Raw genomic sequence first — 21,071 nt, forward strand, 5'->3', positions numbered from 1 at the left:
GGGGGGGGGGCAAGCGGGTATCTTGCCCCAGGCGCAGTTTGTTGAATTCTTAAAAAGGCAGCAAAATGAATGGCAGTTTAGGGGCCAAAACCTAACCTTTAGGCGCCAAAACCTGACCTTGCCCCAGGTGCAACTTGGTCTTGATCCGTCCCTGGGGGTAAATGTAAAATGCTCGGTAGATCACCGCATTTGGTATTTTAGACTTTGGTATGCTAATTCATAAAAATGTTCAGAGGTGTGAGAGGGTTCATTCCTCTGTTTTCCTTGTACCCTGTGCAAGAGTTCTGGTCCACTTTAAAGAGACTCCGTAACAAAAATTGCATCCTGTTTTTTATCATCCTACAAGTTCAAAAAGCTATTCTAATGTGTTCTGGCTTACTGCAGCACTTTATACTATCACTGTCTCTGTAATAAATCAATGTATCTTTCCCCTGTCAGGCTTGTTGGCCTGTGTCTGGAGGGCTGCCAAGTTCTTCAGTGTTGTGGTTCTGCTATGAACTCACCCTTCCAGGCCCCTCTATGCACACTGCCTGTGTATTATTTAGATTAGAGCAGCTTCTCTCTTCTCTCTTATCTTTTACAAGCTGGATAAATCGTCCTCTGAGCTGGCTGGGCTTTTACATACTGAGGAATTACAAACAAGGGCAAAGCTGTTTGCAGGAAGAAAAGAGCAGCCTGAAACTTCAGTGCATCGGGGAAAGAAACACACAAATGATCTCTTGAGATTCAAAAGGAAGGCTGTATACAGCCTGCTTGTGTATGGATGTATTTTCTATGTGTGGACATACTGTACATCAACCTACTTCCTGTTTTGGTAGCCATTTTGTTTGTTTACAAACAAACTTTTTAAAACTGTTTTTAACCACTTTTAATGCGTCGAGGCGCGGCGAAATTGTGACAGAGGGTAATAGGAGATGTCCCCTAACGCACTGGTATGTTTACTTTTGAGTGATTTTAACAATAGAGATTCTCTTTAAAGGGACACTGTAGTGAGAGGGATGTGAAACACTATTTTTTCTTTTCAAACTATGACAATTTCAGGGTTATGAAGGTCCCTCACAATGTATTGCTTCAGGCGGCAAAAAGTCTAGAACCGGCCCTGCTTTTATCGCATTGCAGATCAACCGTCCATTTTAATTATTATAATCGGAATCGGATGAAAATTGGTACCACCAAGTGTATGCCCGACCGACAAGGCACCCAATTTCAGCCTGAAAATGGTCGCAATAATTGGTCAGACATACTGCAAGACGTAGGGCCGACTTGCTGGATCAGTTGCATGGCGGTAACGGCCAGCGATATCGGGACAAATGACGAACATGACAAAACCCCTGATGCTGAATCAATTTCAGCATAGTACAGACTAACCAGCAAGCTCACTCCAACCTGAATTATTGCAATTTCTTTCTGTTTTAAGAAAGCAAACTTTTGTTTTTCTTAGTATTTTAGTAAGGGGGCTTTTAGGACCATCGTAGCCACTTACACACTCCAATGAGTTCTGGTTAACCATGAGCTTGCTGGTTAGTCTGTACCTCTCGGTGTTACAAGCCCTACTCCATAGAGCCAAATTAATACATGCCATGCACTGATGAGGATCAAACAATCCGAAACAGTCTGTATGCATGTTGGATTATTATGGCTCTGTACATATTAACAAGCTGACACATCATTGCATTCCAGCGGTTCTGGAGGTGTGTTTAGCTTCTAAGAGTAACAATGGTTAATTTGCATATATTCAGCAGTGATGCACTGGGAGACATCTCAAGCTCACTCCAACCTGAATTATCGCAAATTCTTTCTGTTTTAGGAAAGCAAACTTTTGTTTTCCAATTTCAGCATGAAATTGATCGGGAATTGGCCTGTGGTGTATGGGCAGCCGACAGATCGATCTCTGATCAGATTTGATTAGAGAGAGATTTGACTGTTGGTTGAATCTGCCCATCATCGCTAGATGTATGGCTACCTTTACTTTCCCTCCTGAATTTTAGATGAGGATATAAAAGTAATCAGGCACTGGCTGGCTGCATGAAGACATCACCTATAGCAGACGGCCAGAACAGCCCCTCCATCTGCAGGCGCTGCGGTCACCCCCACAAAGGGGCCTCTTACAGTTTACGAGCTCCATCAAATCTCTGCTCCCCGTCTAGAGCACAGAAAGAGCAGAGTCACGGCATCCAGACTGCGCTGCCGGGCAGCTCACCGCAAGCCTAACTTATCAGAAACACACAGCCGGCCGGACGCAGAGGGAACACACACAAAGCATCGCACCTAAACATAGATCTGCCTTTCAGCTACCCCCAGTGCCAAACTATTCTGGTTTGTATTTAGAGAAGATTACATGTGTTTACAAGTCCTGTAATAAAGTGCTCAGGGAGTCTCCATAGACAGCCCCTCTTGCTGGGGTGCTAATCCCTCACAGGAACACTGGGCTGATGTGGTGAGGAGCGATGGCCTCCGCAACACACAATTTACACACATGCTGCAAAAATACAGTGGTGTGTTTCAAGAGATTTCCATTTAAAGAGGCACTATGACATATAGCAGAATGCTGTGAATTATTCAGGATACCCACTTTTACGTTAAAACTTCCAATAGCTGTACATTGATATGTGGCCCCGCCCTCCCACTAAGGCTTAGCCTAGGCTATTTATTATGCTGAATACTCTCACCCTGAGCATTCCGGGAAACCTTAGATCTTCTCTACTGACTTAAGAACTGAACAACACAATCAGGGAGGTGAACGATTTTACAATGGGCAAACACTGACTAAATAATTTATTATTGACTGTTGAATAATCCATTTTATCTATTATGTTATTTTGACTAGAGTTCCACTTTAAACGCTGACTCCAGACACAAACATGCCATCTGACTGCACTGTAAGCAAAATGCCCAGAATGTTAAAGAACACCTGTGATGTCTAAAATTAAAGAGATTGGATACTTACCTTGTTTTTCTGTGGCTGCCAGTGCTTAATCAGGGCGACTGAGAAAGATGGAGGAAGCCTCATTAAAGGACAACTGTAACGAGAGGGATGTGGAGGCTGCCATATTTATTTACTTTTAACCTCCTTAGCAGTAGTCATGAGTACAGCTCGGGGTGGGAAAAACAAGCCTGGAGCGGTAACCGCGAGCTGTACTCATGGTAGCCACCGGAGGTCTATGCAGAGCAATGCGCGCAGCGGGCATTTATCACTCACCTCCTGGGGAATTCCGTCGTCGGCTGCCATTCTTCTTCTCCCCCGAGGCTCTGCTTCCCCCTGGTGAGAACGCTGTCTGTTGTCATGACGACAGCCGGCAATCTCACTATAGGGTTACAGCGCCACCCGGAGGATAGAGGGATAACTGCAGCGTGGAATCCCATGGAGGTGAGTGAGTGCTTAGCTGCTACAGATCTCCCTAGCATCATGAATTTTTACAGGTTTTAGGGTCTAAAAGGTTGCAAAAAAATTGTACCGTTTCAGACCCTAAAATCCGGAAAGAATCGTACCGCCAAGGGGGTTAAAACAATACCAGTTGCCTGGCAGCCCTGCTGATCTATTTGGCTGCAGTAGTGTCTGAATCACACCAGAAACAAGCATGCAGCTAATCTTGTCAGATCTGCCAATAATGTCAGAAACACGCGACCTGCTGCATGCTTGTTCAGGGGCTATGGATAAAAGTATAGTAGATACACAGATTTACTGTCAGATCGATTATTTCCAGCATGTCCGATCTGATTTCCAATCGATTTTCTGAACGATTTTTCATTCATATCTATGGAAAATCGATCGGACATGTTGGAAATAATCGATCTGACTGTAAATCTGTCAGAAAATTGCATTGTGATTGTTTAAAAGGAAATAAATATGGCAGCCTCCATATCCCTCTCGCTTCAGTTGTCCGTTAACTGCTTCCGGACAGCGGAGATTGAAATATCTACACCCTGTTTAGAGGCTGTTATTTCTGCCAGGGCGTAGATTTCACCTCGCCGCCGTGCGTTCTTGCCGCTGTCTGCCCGCCGCAGCTCACTCGCCCTGCAGTCTCTATGACAGCAGAGCTCTGCGAGCCGGCAAGGAGCCGATTTCATTGGCTCCTGACCCTGCCATCAATGTGAGCGGATCCCATTGGCTTACACTGATCACACGGCTACTGAAAGCTGCTCCTTACCGGCTTCACAGAGCTCTGCCGTCATAGAGACGGCTGAGGGGTGACCTGAGGAGACGGGTAGCAGCGATTGGACGGAAGGAGACTGTTTCTGGTGCCAGCCCTTAAAGTGGATCCGAGATGAACTTTTATACATTGCATAATTGTGTTCCTTACATATAGGTTATAGGGCATTCCTCAAGCCAAATACTTTTGTTTGTTTGTTTTAATACTCTCTAATTCCCTATAAACTAAACAAGCCTCACCCACAGCTTCTCCAAAACACCAAGGCACTCAGACCCATGTAGCAAGGGCTTATGGGAGCTCAGTCTGGGCAGGAGGAGGAGGAGGTTACTAGCCAGAGATGGGAGGGGGGGGGGGGGGTGATTTTTTTCACAGGCTGAGGGGTGGAGATGCAGTTGCAGATTACCTGTGTAATGGTGATAAACAGAACATGGCCGCTCTCGTATCACAGGAATAAATCATCTTAAACTGTTGAAGCTGTATGCAACCAGATTTTCTGTGTAAACTATCTAAACTTTAGATAAGATATATAGACAAGTTACTTGTTATAGTTAGTTTTTCATCTCAGATCCACTTTAAGAGGCCAGAGACCAATGGTACTGAAGAGGTTAAGCTCCAGAGGCTTCCCCCTGCATGTATGTATCCCCTTTAAAACCCCATTTGTATTTCTTAAGGGAGTAGTGAACACAAACTGTCAAAGAGTAGCTGCAATGCAAGTACATATCGATAGATGGTTTGGAACATTGATAGATGGCTGTGGAACAGGAAGGTGTAGAGAGGACCTGGAGGGCTCTATGGGAGCCATAGTCTTCCCTCTCCATAGGTGAGTATCGAACTCATGTGTTTTCAGCTTGCTTCAGTACTGTATTGTCACTAGAACCAGGGACAGTTCAAGCCACAATGGGACCCTGAGGGAAAATGATTTAATAATAATAATAATAATCCGTACATTTATATAGCGCTTTTCTCCTGTTGGACTCAAAGCGCTCAAGAGCTGCAGCCACTGGGACGCGCTCAGGAGGCCACCCTGCAGTGTTAGGGAGTCTTGCCTTAAACTCCTTACTGAATAGGTAGGTACTTGACCTAGCCAGGATTCGAACCCTGGTCTCCCATGTCAAAGGCAGAGCCCTTAACCAGTACACTATCCAGCCACCGATTTCCCCCCACCCCTTGAACCTGACCCATCCACCCGCAACAAATTCACCACCCTCCCCAGCACCCCCAAGATGACTACCCCCCGATCTCCCCCCTCAACTTTAAAGTGAAAACAACAATGAACAAAAGTGCTTAATTATTATAATAATTATGTATTAATGATTTAGTCAGTGTTTTCCCATTGTAAACGCTTTCCTCTCCCTGATTTACATTCTGACAATTATTACATGGTGGCACTTTTACTGCTGGCAGGTGATGTCAGTGGAAGTAGCTGCTGCTTGCTTTTTTGGCAGTTGGACCCAGCTGTAAACGGCTGTTATTTCCCACAATGCAACAAGGCTCACAGACAGGAAACTGTCAGGATCATGGTCCTGACATCACACTGTGGGAGGGGTTTCACCACAATATCAGCCATACAGAGCACCCTGATGATCCGTTTGTGAAAAGGAAAAGATTTCTCATGTAAAAGGGGATAACAGCTACTAATTGGGATGAAGTTCAATTCTTGGTCACGGTTTCTCTTTGAGGTGCTCCCCTGCACCATTATTAGCGGCATAGCAACTCACCTGCCCAGTCTTGCTGCTCTATTGGTTTGTGTGCTCTCAGCTTCATTAGGGACACCTCTTTTGCATTACTGGGTTATTACGTAATGACATGCGGATGGGTAATGCAGAAAAAGTAGCATGCGGGAATGAAGATGGGGCAGGGACGGAGCAGCATGCTAGGACAGGTAAGTTGCTATGCTTCAAAACAGTGCATGGGCCCTCGGGAGTACAAGTTGGGGGGAGGGGACTTGGGGGCCCAGCAGCGTTCAGGTGCCCTGGGGCAATTGCTTTCTTTGCCTCTATGGTAGCGCCGGCCCTGACTAGAACATATACTGTATGTATCCCCTTTAAAACCCCATTTGTATTTTTTAAAGGAATACTGAACAAAAACTGTCAAATAGTAGCTGCAACGCAAGTAAATATCGATAGATGGTTTATAGTGCAAATAAAGGTCTTCTCGCACTATTTAGGCAAGTTTCTAATAACTGTGTTCTGCCTTAATCCACATATGGGAATACACGGTTTTCAACAGCAGAGCTACAGTTCAACAGAGGACTGGCAGAGATCTGCCCAGCTCACACCAGTAACATCTGGATTATATAATCATACAACGCTGGCAGCGAGAACGGCCCTGATCTGCTTTTATACAGCTGCCCTAATCTGCTTACACTGCATGTCTTTGATTGCTACACATCATCTGCCAGCTGAGCCACAGCTCCATCTAGTGGGGAAGAGACCTAACACAGAAGATGGCAATTCTCTCAGGGTGATCTCAAGGATCAATTAAATGTTCCCAATTCCAGGATAAACATTAGCTAGCAAACTGGCATGGCTGCGAAAAATGCAGTCACCACAAAATACCTGCCCAAAACAATCCTAGCTATCCTCTGATCGTTTCATTCTGCATCTGTAGAAGTGGAGGGCATCCTCTTCCACTGATAAGGAAAAACCTCTCCCATTTGTAAATTTGGGCCTGCCATACGATTCCACACAGTCAACCTGCCTGGGCCAGAAGTCCAATCTGCTGCATGGGAAATGCATAGCATGAATGTGCAACGAACAATCCTGCAGAAGCTGTGTGATGTCATCATGTGAGCACAGAAGAAAATCTCAAAGAAATTCTTTCAGCATCTTGTGGAATCTGTGGCAAAAAGAAAAGTTTCCAGAGCAAAGAGTGACCCTACTGAAAATTAATATAGTGTTCCTAATAAAGTGCTTGGTAAGTGTATAGTTTACAACAGGTATGCATTAGTTTATCACTAAATGCTCAGATTTATTTTTCACATAAATATTTGTAGCCAAGTGCTTGCACATTTTTCTCCGCATTACTGCATCTGAAGTGCTGGAAACACTTTAACCACTTGAGGAGCGCAGTGTTGAACCCCCCTAAAGAGCAGGCTATTTTTTACCTAATTGACCACTGCAGCTTTAAGGCCAATCTGCAGGGCTGCACAACACAGCACACGAGTGATATCCCCCCCCCCTTTTCCCCCCACCAACAGAGCTCTCTGTTGGTGGGGTCTGATCGCTCCAATGTTGTTTATTATTATTTTTTTTTATATAAATATTTATTTCATTTATTTTTTGAATAAAAATGACAATTTTTCCCCCCTGCTCCCTCCCTTGCCTCCCCCCGCCAGCCAATCAGGGTGATCAGCTGTCATAGGCTTCAGCCTATGACAGCTGATCACTGCCCAACCTATGGATGGGACAGCCGTGTCACACGGCTGTCCCCAGTACAGCGCTGCTGCCGATCGCAGAGCTGTACATGTAAATAGACGGCGATTACGCCGTCTAACTGTCTCCCGAGCACGATCTCCTTCAGTAGCCGGCTCCAGGACCTGACGCCAATTGGCTGGGGCTGCCGCCACGGCCACGCCCATTGGCATGGAGCGGTCGTAGAGTAGTTATTTGCCCAGCCAATCACTGCTTCTCAGTATAGGGAGACTTGTGAGGGAAACTAATTAACCTAACAATGTGTTTTAGTCCCCTTTTCCATGAACAAATGTGATCACAGTCGAGACTGCCTTTCTTCCCAATTCTGCAGTGATCGGACTGCGATCTGTCGGATATATGATGAGATTTGTGTGCTTGCAATTTATGCCGGTGAAAAAAAAAAGATGAGCGGGAAATTGCAGAATCACAGGGAAGACTGCAAAGCATTTTTGCTATGCGATTTATTTTTATTGCACTAAATCGCACCAAAAACGCAGCAGGACACAGATTGCCCTCGGGAGAAAATTGTGCTGCAAATGGATTGCTCTTACAGAAATGCTCCCAGAAGTTATCATTAGTTTAATTGTATCTAGCATTTTGTGATCTGCAAGCAATCAGAATCGAATCGCAAAATGCTGGCAGTGGACCAAGGGCCCTTAAGGATGTGGGAGGAATTCCCTAAGGGCTCTTTCACATCATACAACGTGCGCAGGAGCCGTTCTCCTGCACGCGTTAAATGGCCTGCGGCGTGTCGTCGGGATACTGCGGTGCAACGCAGTCAGCGGCGGTAGCTATTAATTCACCCGACGGGAAACCGCCCGCTCCCGTCGGTTCAACGCTCCTGGTGCGTTGAACCGCAACGCACTGAAACGCAGCGTCAGGTGTAGAAAGGTAAAATGAAAGTCTATGGACTTTAATTTTACCTTGGTTAACGCAGAGTATTGACTATGCATCAAAAACGCAGGAATTGGGCTCTGGTGTGAAAGAGCCCTAAAGAAATTCCTACAAACTAAGGGAGAACTTCATATGTCCAAGTAAGAGTGCTAACTGATTATTATTTTTATCATTTTCTATTTGCCATATATAGCATTGACATTTTCCTCAGTGCTTTGCACAGTTTTTAGTCTGTTGCCCATTTAGGGGAAAGCCAATTACCCTATCTTTTTGAGATGTGGGAGGAAACTTGAGTGCCCGGAGGAATCCCACACAGACACGAGAAGAACATACAAACTCTGTGCAGATAGCACCATGGTTGGGATACGAGACAGAGACTCATCAGTGCAAGGCTAGAGTGCTATCCACTAGGTCACTTAGCCCCCTTGCTGCACAGGTTTGCGATACCTGCCTTCATCTTAAACTTGTAAGCTAAATATAGCTGCTAAAATGCAAAAACCTGAGAGTAAACTAGAAAACTTCCATAAAGAGCAGCAAACAGCATCTGCATTATCTGTATGAACTAAGTTCAATACAAGAAAAGTGGAATTCCAGCACTCTTCAAAGTTGCAGTAGGAGACTGGACTTGACTCTGATTTGCTATAGACTGTAAGGGTATAGGTCCCTTTAAAAAGCGTGCATAGGCTGTATAGCAGAAAGCAATCTTGTATGGAGAGGAGAGATGGGATGAAGCCAGCACTGCAATTAAGAATGTTTATTAGAAAAGTAATGGTGAAACACAGTCAGCATGAGGTCAGATGCAATGCGGAAGAGTGGGCGCCAGGCCTATGTCCCCCTGCGGACGTCCGTTTTTCGCTACTAGCGCTTGTTCACCGCAACGGGGAGAGTTGGGGGCGGGCCGCTTCAGCGTGGATTACATACCCACGTCACTTCCACCTACGTCAGCCTGCCGCGCCCCCAGTTTCTATGGCAACCAAATGACGCCCACTCGCTCCGTGAAGAGGACGGAGAGCGTCCCTGTAACTTAGTGATGAGTCCCCAGAGGAAGAACGTGAAACGAGATAAAGCCGAGCATGCATGTGCAGCGAAAAGCAAAACATACAGCTGCACAGGCATGCGCCTTATTTACAGTGGGTTGCAAAAGTATTCGGCCCCCTTGAAGTTTTCCACATTTTGTCACATTACTGCCACAAACATGAATCAATTTTATTGGAATTCCACATGAAAGACCAACACAAAGTGGTGTACACGTGAGAAGTGGAACGAAAATCATACATGATTCCAAACATTTTGTACAAATAAATAACTGCAAAGTGGTGTATGCATAATTATTCAGCCCCCTTTGATCTGAGCGCAGTCAGTTGCCTATATACATTGCCTGATGAGTGCTAATGACTAAATTGTATGCACCTGTGTGTAATCTAATGTCAGTACAAATACAGCTGCTCTTTGAGAGCCTCAGAGGTTGTCTAAGAGAATATTGGGAGCAACAACACCATGAAGTCCAAAGAACACACAAGACAGGTCAGGGATCAAGTTATTGAGAAATTTAAAGCAGGCTTAGGCTACAAAAAGATTTCCAAAGCCTTGAACATCCCACGGAGCACTGTTCAAGCAATAATTCAGAAATGGAAGGAGTATGGCACAACTGTAAACCTACCAAGACAAGGCCATCCACCTAAACTCACAGGCCGAATAAGGAGAGCGCTGATCAGAAATGCAGTCAAGAGGCCCATGGTGACTGTGGACGAGCTGCAGAGACCTACAGCTCAGGTGGGAGACTCTGTCCATAGGACAACTATTAGTCATGCACTGTACAAAGTTGGTCTTTATGGAAGAGTGCATAATTCACAGACCTGATTTTATTATTATACACACAATCGATCCCTACAGAAGTTAATTAAAATATAACTTTTATTTATTTCTTATTAAAATTTTTGTTTTCATTTTATAATGCATAAAAAACCAGGGTTGGATCCCAGGTATTGTATCGAGCGTTTGCACCAATTTTCAATTTTTAGTGACCATGCTCTTAGACCCAAGCCTGGATTATTGCCTTTACTTTCTACATATAATTAATAGACCCCCCACCAATCCGACATGTTATGACTCCTTGCATAGAGTCGTCGTCAGGGAATAGAAAGTGCTTAGTGCAAAGAGTTGCTAGTGCATTTAGAAAGAAGAAGCATTACATATACATTTCAGTAAAGAAAACAAAAAAGTGAGAGCGTAGTGCTCTCCAGCTCTGTCAGCATTGAGATTTATGGAAGAGTGGCAAGAAGAAAGGCATTGTTAACAGAAAGCATAAGAAGTCCCGTTTGCAGTTTGCCACAAGCCATGTGGGGGACACAGCAACCATGTGGAAGAAGGTGCTCTGGTCAGGTGAGACCAAAATGGAACTTTTTGGCCAAAATGCAAAACGCTATGTGTGGCGGAAAAATAACACTGCACATCACTCTGAACACACCATCCCCACTGTCAAATATGGTGGTGGCAGCATCATGCTCGGGGGGGTGCATCTCTTCAGCAGGGACAGGGAAGCTGGTCAGAGTTGATGGGAAGATGGATGGAGCCAAATACAGGGCAAACTTGGAAGAAAACCTCTTGGAGACTGCAAAAGACTTGAGACTGGGGCGGAGGTTCACCTTCCAGCAGGACAATGACCCTAAACATAAAGCCAGGGCAACAATGGAATGGTTTAAAACAAAACATATCTATGTGTTAGAATGGCCCAGTCAAAGTCCAGATCTAAATCCAATCGAGAATCTGTGGCAAGATCTGAAAACTGTCCATCTAATCTGACTGAGCTGGAGCGGTTTTGCAAAGAAGAATGGGCAAGGATTTCAGTCTCTAGATGTGCAAAGCTGGTAGAGACATACCCTAAAAGAGTGGCATCTGTAATTGCAGCAAAAGGTGGTTCTACAAAGTATTGACTCAGGGGGCCGAATAATTACGCACACCCCACTTTGCAGTTATTTGTAAAAAATGTTTGGAATGATGTATAATTTTCGATCCACTTCTCACGTGTACACCACTTTGTATTGGTCTTTCACGTGGAATTCCAATAAAATTGATGCAGGTTTGTGGCAGTAATGTGACAAAATGTGGAAAACTTCAAGGGGGCCGAATACTTTTGCAACCCACTGTATTTCTCCAGAAAACAGGTTATCTCATTTCACGTTCTTCCTCTGGGTACTCTGGATGTCCTATATTCTATTCTATGCCCCCCCCCCCTGCTCCCCCCTTGCTCCTCCTTTGCCCCCTCCTTCCTCCTGCCTTTGAATCTGTACCTTTGCTCTGGCTGCTCCCTACCTCCCTCCCCTCCTCAGATTTGCTTTAGTTAGTGTTTTTTTTGCAATTTTATTGGTGTTGGGGCTCTGTGCGCCGGTGTGTTAAGCCGCTCCATCACCGTCCGTGCCCTCATGCTTTTAAGCTTCTAATATAGTAAGAGTTCTTGTATGTCCATACATTTTGTATGCTCATACTTCTGTATTTGAGCTGGGCGCTGATTGGTGCGGCGGGATGCGCCTGCCCACAGGCCCCTCATCACTAGGTTACCGGGACGAGCTCCGTCCTCTTCACGGAGCGAGTAGGTGTCATTTGGTTGCCATAGAAACTGGGGGCGCGGCAGGCTGACGTGACGTGGGTATGTAATCCACGCTGAAGCGGTCCACCCCCAACTCTCCCCATTGCAGTGAACAAGCGCTAGTAGCGCGAAACGGACGTCCGCAGGGGGACATAAACCAGGCGCCCACTCTTCCGCATTGCATCTGACCTCATGCTGACTGTGTTTCACCATTACTTTTCTAATAAACATTCTTAATCGCAGTGCTGGCTTCATCCCATCTCTCCTCTCCATACAAGTCTGTATGAACTAAACCTGTGTTCATATTGTATTCTTTATTGCTAATGGGAATAAAAAGAAACCAGATACTTACCTAAGGAGAGGGAAGGCTCTGGGTCCTATAGAGCCTTCCTGTTCCTCTCACGGTGCCCTCGTTCGAGCTGTGGCTACCTCATTTGAAACCACCATGGCGGGAGGCTTCTGAAGACCTCGGGAGCCCAAGTGCTCCCCAAGAAGGGTGGTTCTGTATTGCGCATGCAAGGCACTCTCATGCATGCGCAGTATGACGCGTCCCATGTTCGGGAGCACGTGGGCTCCTGAAGCCTCCTGCAGTGATGGAGAGCAGCGTTCGACCGATCAGACGAATACTGCTGCCGGGGGAGCCAGGGCTGGAATGCAGGGACAGTGAGAGGATCCTTAGGCAAGTATCCGTTTTGTACTTTGATTGCCTATACACCGCAGGCCAATTCCTGATCAATTTCAGAATGATGCCGCCTGGCCATTGTCTCCCAAATGTTATTGTACCCCCCTCCCCCCCTCCAGTTCCAGTGCATTAAAATCTCACCTGTTCCTGTGGAGGGAGCGCACATTAACATTTGCTGAGACAGCGGCTGGGGTTTCATTGCGTTCATCCCGATATTGCAGGCTTGCTGCAGCACTGATTTTTATTAGATTCCATTAAATTACTCAATTGGATGACCGAGCTGGCCGCAAACTTGATAGATGTGTAGCCACCTTTACTCTAACATCTGCACAGATCTCAACCACAGTCCACAGCGTACCTTATGTAAGGCAAAGGGTCGTCCTGAGCCATCTTCAGCAACCATTGCAAGTCCTCTGCACTTCTGTCCACTGTAAACACAAGAGATGTCAGATTAACAGACACCAGCCTCACTAAGAAGAACCACATACAATAAACATTTAATGGGTTTTTATGATCTTCCTGCTCTGATATTTGGACATGAATCCAGTGCCTTCTCTGCACAACCTTCCTCAGTAGAAACACCTACCTAGGATGCCCAGATATAGAGATTTGGCCAACCCGGCCTTGTGCTTTTCCAATCCACACTAACAGCTGTAAACAACAATGATGTCATGTCCGGTCTACACAAAGAAGCTTGGATGAAGTTGGCAATACATCCCCATCCAACAGAACGGCTTTTGCCAAACTCTCATTACAAACTTAGCCGCAAGGTGATTCTGCAAGGCATGGCTACACTGAAGAGGACCTGTCAGGCCCCCTTTGCTCCACTTACAATTTATAAAGTGCTTTGAGCAGGTTGACATTTGTTTTTGAACAGATTCAGCAGCCACAGGAAGGGGCAGGAGATTGGCTGGTCAGAATTTTCAGCAGGAAAGCTACGAAGCATGGGCCACCCTCTCCCTTTTAAGCAGCACCCGGGGTGGTGATGAAGTGATTAACAACGTGACATGCTGGCAGCACTTACGCCAAGAACGGTGCGTTCTGATGCACGGAGAGGGTGAAGGGCGGGCCCTGTCAGCGCAATGGAAATTGCTTTGCCATACCTGCAAGAACTGAGGGAGACATTCTTGTTTGCCGTTTAGTGTATTCTCACTTAAAGCAAATCTGTTTGTTTATTGCACTGTGCAAAAAAAAAAAAAACGTCCACGATAAAGAAGTGTCCCGCCGCGATTGTGCGCACCGGAGAGAGGAGATCAAGCTGTCATATGACAGCTGACATCTCACCTCAGTGATCAGAAGCCATCTCGTATGGCTTCTGATCACGTGATCACTATGATCGCCGGTGGATCATAGTGATCACTTACAGAGTTGCTGGGGTAGGGGGGGGGGGGGGGGAGGAAGAGGATCCACTCACCTTCCTGCCGTTCCCCCGACGATCGGCACTCCCCTGCTGTATTAACGATAAGTGCCGGGTCTCGGCTTGATGATGTCATCAAGCCGCGACCTGGAACTTAGCGTCAGTACAGCAGGGAAGCCAGCGAGAGTGGAGTTGTCCACAGCTGCTCATCGCTGGAGCCTGGGAGGTGAGTAAAGGCTGCTGGCAAAAGGGGGGGACTATCTCTATTACTTGTCTTGTTTATAATTGATCATTCCCCAGTTTACCTGACTCTTATTTGGTACGTTGCCGCACAAAGGAAGTTGCAGGGCATGCTGGGTTGTCTTTTTTTACTTCTTTATTTCCCCTCAGACTTAACTAATGTACAAAAGCAAAAAAGGACAACCCAGCATGCCCTGCAAATACCTAAATAATTGGCTTATACTTGCGGCTCCACCACAGTGTGGGCAACCATGTTTTTATCCCCTTTAAAAAGGTGAGGTTTCCCATAAACTCATTCATGTGACTCAGAACTTTTTTTTTTTTCCTTTCTTGCTCTTCCTCTGCTGCTCCTCTCTTTCAAGCTTTTATTGGCTACCAATCTGAGGATCCATCATTTCAAACTCTTAACCCTAACCTACAAAGCTCTCTACAATCTCTTTCCCGCATACATCTCCTCGTTCGTTTACAGATACTGATCCAACCGAAATCTCAGATCTACAAATGACCTTATGTTTTCCCCTAGAATCACCTCCTCGCATTCACGTATACAAGATTTCTCACATGCCTCACCCCTCCTCTGGAATCTCCTTTCAAAACACATCCATCACTCTCTATCCTTTAAAATCTTTAGGCGCACCCTCAATACTCACTTTTTCCAACAAATACTCGGTATAACTTAGCCCATTCCTCCTTCAACCTCCAGTTAAATTGTACTTCAATTACTTTAGATTGTGAGCTTGCAAGGGCAGGGCTCACTCATCCTGTGTCTAAGGATTTGTTCATTTTGTGTCTTGTAATTTGTTATACATTTTATTCATCATGTTAAATTTGAGCAGCTTGTGGTGGGTGGGTCGAGTATGGAGAACAATGCTCTCAGCCACCACTTGGCCAAGTCGATCCACCAGGCTGGTCACTGGCTGAAGCATCGGTGGGCATCAGGGCCGCTGTACATATGCTAAATTCTAGGCATAGGCGGTCATTATCGGCCGCCTCGGCCTAGTTTAGTCCAGTGCTTGTACCCAGCTTTAGTCACAGTTAGTCTACAAGTGAAACAAAACGGTCAAAAATAGTGGGCATACTAGGATTCTGGAGACAGTGATCATTATAAACAATCTTGTTATCTCTAGCTCAGTGTGAAAGAGGATACAGTCCTACCTTTTGTATAATCAACAACAGCGTCTAAGGCTGCAATTCGAACGTTCACAAAGTGCCCATACTCTGCATAGGATTTGAAGAGGGATGGGTCGCTGGGAACGTGGCCGTTCTTCTGGAGTATACGGATCGCTCTCAGGCAGCTAGAGGAACAAGAAAGAAAAAACATAGAAATATATGGATGCGAAAATGCTTTCTTAAAGGGGCACTATGCCGAAAAATGTTTTAGGCTACTTGCACACCAAGACGTTGCGTTAGGTGCTACGTTAAGGTCGCATAACGTGCACCTAACACAACGTATGGTGCTGCAAGTGAGGACGGTAGAGTGAGCCGCGTTAGGCGGCTCGATTCCTATAATGTCTCCCAGAGTGGCACTGATTGGCCAGCGGGACCACGTGATGCGGAGCGAGACACTCCGCATCACGTGGTCCCGCCGGCCAATCAGCGGCCGCCAGTGCAGTGAATATTAAGTAGCCATGTGCGCGGCTACTGTAGCTGGCTCTCCCCGCTTCCTCTCCGCCCCCCACTGCGCATGTGCAAACAGTCTAACGCGGCTATAGCCGCTGTAACGCCGTAGCATGCTACACTTTCCGGATAACGTGCAGCGTTACATGTAACGCAACGTGGGCTGTGTGAACAGCCCACTTGTGTTACATTGCTGTGTGTTGGGGGAGCGTTACAGGCGCACGTTACGTCTTAGTGTGTAAGCAGCCTAAATGTAAAATATGTGCAAACATATACAAATAAGTAGTGCGTTTTTTCCAGAGTAAAATGAGCCATAAATTACTTTTCTCCTATGTTGCTGTCACTTACAGTAGGTAGTAGAAATCTGACAGAAGCGACAGGTTTTGGACTAGTCAATTTCTTCATAGGGGACTCTCAGCAAGGCTATTATTCTTTATAAAGATATTCCCTAAAAAAGATTTAAACAATGATGCTGGCCAGCTTCCCTGCTCGCTACACAGTTTTTTGGCAGTTGGACAGAGTAACTGCCATTCACTAAGTGCTTTTGAAAATAAATAAATCCCAGAGAATCCCCTATGAGGAGATGGACTAGTCCAAAACCTGTTGCTTTTGTCAGATTTCTTCTTTCTCTGTAAGTGACAGCAGCATAGGAGAAAAGTAATTTATGGCTCATTTTACTCTGGGAAAAAAATGTACTTCTTATTTGTATCTGTTCTCACAAATTTTAAATTTTTCGCCATAGTGCCCCTTTAAGTGGTAGATTATTGCAGTATTGCTGATAAAGGGAATCCTGAAAGTAAGGGGACTAGGGAGGATACCATAGCTGTCCAAATCCTTTGACTGACCCAAAATGCTACATCACTGACCCAAAATAAATATATACATGAGGTGCTCCGAAATCACTAACTGCATGCTTGGTCTAAAGGTGCCCATACACCTAGCAATGATGGGCAAATCGACTAAGTGATTTCTTTCTGATTAAATCTATTCAGGGAGAAATCAGTTGGCTGCCCATACACTACAGGCTGATTTAAAGAGGAACTGTAACTAAAATCCTAAAATTTAAAACACATACAACAGCAACACGGGAGAAAAGTAATTTATGGCTCATTTCACTCTGGGAGAAATTTACTTCTTATTAGTATGCGTTTTAAATTTTAAGATTTTCGCGACAGTTCCTCTTTCAGCATGAAATCTCTCGGGAATCGGCCTTGTGATGCCGCTGTCCCCCCAAATGTTAATGTACCCAACTCCCCTCCCTGGGTGCCCAGGAATTCAGATTTCACCCGCTGCTTCCGCAATACCTAGAAAATGTCCTCCACCTCATTAGAACGTATGAACTTACACAGCAGCAGCGATGAAACATCTTATATAAAAGAAAGTTGAACTCCTCTTAGTGTTTTCTCTGCACTCGTGCTATGATTAAGGACCATTGAGCGTCTGAAACATGTTCGCTACAGGTTGCTGCTGGTTTTATGTGATTTGATAAAGGTTTACACTATCCAAGGGTCAATGGCCTCAAATCTGGTAGCTATGTGAGGTAAACATTTTTTTTAGCAATTCTGAAAGATTTTTATCCATTTCCGAACAGGAGGTAAAACATGAGGTAAATGCATAAAGTGAGGTAAAACATTAGGTATTTCAGCGGTAAGCATGTAGTAAATAAATAGTAGTCTTTAATTGTCTTCCATAAGTTAGGATAGTCTTTGGAAGAGGTTTTTTTTTTTTAGGGAGGAAGGTCTATTTGATTACGTAGCAATTTATGAAAAGTATATTTATAGGCATGTCTTATAAAAAAAAATCCAGTAAATATTTGGAGTTTTATTTCTACTATTCTTTTCTATTACACAGCCTGAATAGGAACGACACTAAAACAGCAATAGGGACTCCAAAATGCATTCAAATTGTCTTTACCTCCAGCTACAGGCAGGTCTTAAACTGATTGGTAAATTATGTGCTAACATGCCCCCTAATTTCCATGAGAATAGTCATTTTCGGTAAAATTAATGCACATTTGCTCATGAATTGCCTCATAATTTACCTCATTAGGTAAAACATGACTAAAACCTACCAGAATTGCTAATTGTCATTACCTCATGAGGTAAATTACCTCACATGAGGTAATTTGTTTGATAACCCTACCAGAATTAAGGCCTATAATCATGTGCGGAACCTCACTTCTTCGGTTTTCTCTGCACATATGACCTGGACAAATGAGAGCCTTCACAGAAGCCAGTTTGATGACCAGCTCCAGGATGTCTCCTGTCCCGCAAGCTAAGAGGTCGATTCACAAAAGCGGGATAACTGCTATCACAGCAGTTATCAAGCTAGCTGCCATGCGCAAAGCTTTGCGTGCAAACAGCGTTACTTTGCGTGATAAGCGAAGGTTATCACAAGATCACGGGTGCTTTTTACATGAAGCGTGCACGTGGTAACCCTCGCTTATCACACGAAGTAACGCTGTTCGCGCGCAAAGCTTTGCGCACGGCAGCTCGGGTGATAACTGCTGTGATAGCAGTTATCACGCTTTTGTGAATCGTCCTCTAAGTGTGAAGAGCAGTGCCACACCCCATATCACCCCGGCAACCCTACCTGACTGTGATAGTGTGTCTGTAGCTGGGCAGCAGCTTCTCCATGTTCAGAAAGCGGGTGATCTCCTCCAGGATGAGACGCACATCAGCATTCAGATTATCCAATGTGCGGGATTCATTATTCACGCTCACTGCCGGGGTCACGGAATTCGTCAGAGCGTCGATCAGCTCCGCCCTGTAGTAGTTGTCTGAGAACTGAGCACAGAGAACATAACAATTCACTGGGATATACAGACCACCAATAACAACACTCGGTTCATTAGAGCAAACTGAGCAGTGGATTTTTTTTTCTTAAAAAATGAACCTCCCCACAAAGGAGATTCACAACGGTGTGTGCCAGTGGGGTTGCGGGGTTAATGGGAGCACCATTACTTACCTACGTGGTGAAGATTTTCTGGCCTTGGCTTGTACAACATGCTCCATCTTCTCCACCCAACCGGCAGCTTCTGCTGTAATTTGTCATTCCAGGCGGGGACACGCTTTGCAATGCATGCTGTGAAATGTAGTCCCTGGATGCGCTTACTTGCATCTTCTGGACTACATCTCTTGGCACGCACCGCGAACGCATGCGCAGAATGGAGCGGCTTGTCTTCTGAAGCACCTCTTGGGGATGCAAGTGCTACTAAAAGCTTTCCGAGGAGTCCCGAAGGTGCAGGCTTTCACAGGGGGACAGAGGTGGACCGAGGGCACGGAGAGAGTACCAGGAATGCTCTATAGGAACTAGAGTCTTCCCTCTCCACAGATGACCGAAGGTGCAGGCTTTCACAGGGGGACAGAGGTGGACCGAGGGCACGGAGAGAGAACCAGGAATGCTCTATAGGAACTAGAGTCTTCCCTCTCCACAGGTGACCAAAGGTGCGGGCTATCACAGGGGGACAGAGGTGGACCGAGGGCACGGAGAGAGAACCAGGAATGCTCTATAGGAACCAGAGTCTTCCCTCTCCACAGGTGAGTAGATCACTTTTTTTTTTGCAGGTCAGTGGTGTAGCTAGACTGTATGGGACCCCATAGCAATATTTTCATGGGACCATCATATCTAGGCCCTCTTAGGCAAAGCTACCTGGCCCTACCCTATGAATAGGAGTTGACTGGGTAATTTACACCATCATGCACTCTACACTGCATATAGTGCATTAACACTGAGACAAAGTCAGAGGATGGGGCAACAAAGCAAAGTTAATGGTGAATACATAAAATTTCATCTGGGCCCCCTCTTCCCCAGGGCCCCATAGCAGTTGCTATGGCTATTTCTACACCCCTGTTCAGTGGTCAGTATTTGTTTAAAGGTGGCCACACACCATAACATTTTTTTAAATATCTGTTCAATTCAAGAATTGCATTACATTTTTCTTATTGATTGTAACATTTCAAAAAGCTCACCAATGTACCGCACACCTATGTTAAATTTTTCCTCATTTATGATCAAAATGATTGGAAACTCTGAGAAAAATTGCTTGGGTGTATTTATAAATTGGCAATCTACCACACACCAATCAATTTTCATAAAAATTGATCAGAAAAATTCACCATTCCCGATCAATCTCTATCTAATAAAAACAGCGTTAAACGTGAAAAGGAGGAGCACACATTCAAAGAGGAAGATCAGCGTGCCCAAGCCTCAGATCCTAGTACCAGCAGGACCTCTTCAATTCCAAAGCACAAGAAGGCTGGCACTGCAAAAATAAAATTCAGCTCTTTATTGAAGTGTCATTAAAATGACATAGTAGTCAGATGAGTAGTGAAAAACTACTCATCTGACTACTATGTCATTTTAATGACACTTCAATAAAGAGCTGAATTTTGAATTTTATTTTTGCGGTGCCAGCCTTTTTGTGCTTTCTAACAAAAACAGGAAATCCAATTGGATTTCTTGCTTGAATAAAAAAAAAAAAAAAAAGCTTTCGATTTTTTGGGAAATCCGATCTTTATCATCAAATTGCTGTAAAATCGGATTTTATTATTATATCGTGTGCGGCCACCTTAAAGGGGAACTGAAGTAAGATATACGGAGGCTGCCATATTTATTCCTTCCCTTTTAACCAATACCAGTTGCCTGGCAGCCCTGCTGGTCTATTTCGCTGCAGTAGTATCTGAATGACACCAGAAACAAGCATGCAGCTAGTCTTGTCAGTTCTGACTTTAAAGTCTGAAACACCTGATCTGCTGCATGCTTGTTCGGGGGCTATGGCTAATAGTATTAGAGGCAGAAGATCAGCAGGGCTGCCAGGCAACTGGTATTGCTTAAAAGGAAATAAATATGGCAGCCTCTGTATACCTCTTACTTCAGTTCCCCTTTAAAGAGAACCCGAGGAGGGTTTTTGCAATCAATATATCAATATGCATACTATGACTAGCCTCTGTGTCCTTATATTGACCCCCCAGCCACCCCCCCCCCCCCATGCTCTGCTGTCCCCCCTTATAAAAACCGCCACTCTAGCGACACACAGATTATCGCTAGTCTGTTTACATGCAGGCTGTCATATACCGCCGCTCCCCCGCCTCCTGTATATCGCTGCTCCCTTCAATCGGCTTACAGAGGC

At 45.1% G+C, this 21,071-nt stretch overlaps 1 protein-coding gene across 1 annotated transcript in view; it reads right to left on the reverse strand.

Moving 5' to 3' along the window:
- The window catches only part of TAF2 (TATA-box binding protein associated factor 2), a gene marked incomplete at its 5' end in the record, with an annotated part of 143,001 nt that overhangs the window by 47,543 nt on the left and 74,387 nt on the right, over positions 1-21,071 (reverse strand). Inside the window, 3 exons of the mRNA XM_068237959.1 lie at positions 13,085-13,154; positions 15,479-15,618; positions 18,533-18,726. Of these exons, the coding sequence (XP_068094060.1) occupies positions 13,085-13,154; positions 15,479-15,618; positions 18,533-18,726 (404 nt within the window). The remainder of the gene's footprint in view (positions 1-13,084; positions 13,155-15,478; positions 15,619-18,532; positions 18,727-21,071) is intronic.

The sequence above is a fragment of the Hyperolius riggenbachi genome, chromosome 5, assembly GCF_040937935.1.
Source record: "Hyperolius riggenbachi isolate aHypRig1 chromosome 5, aHypRig1.pri, whole genome shotgun sequence".
Lineage (NCBI taxonomy): Eukaryota > Metazoa > Chordata > Amphibia > Anura > Hyperoliidae > Hyperolius > Hyperolius riggenbachi.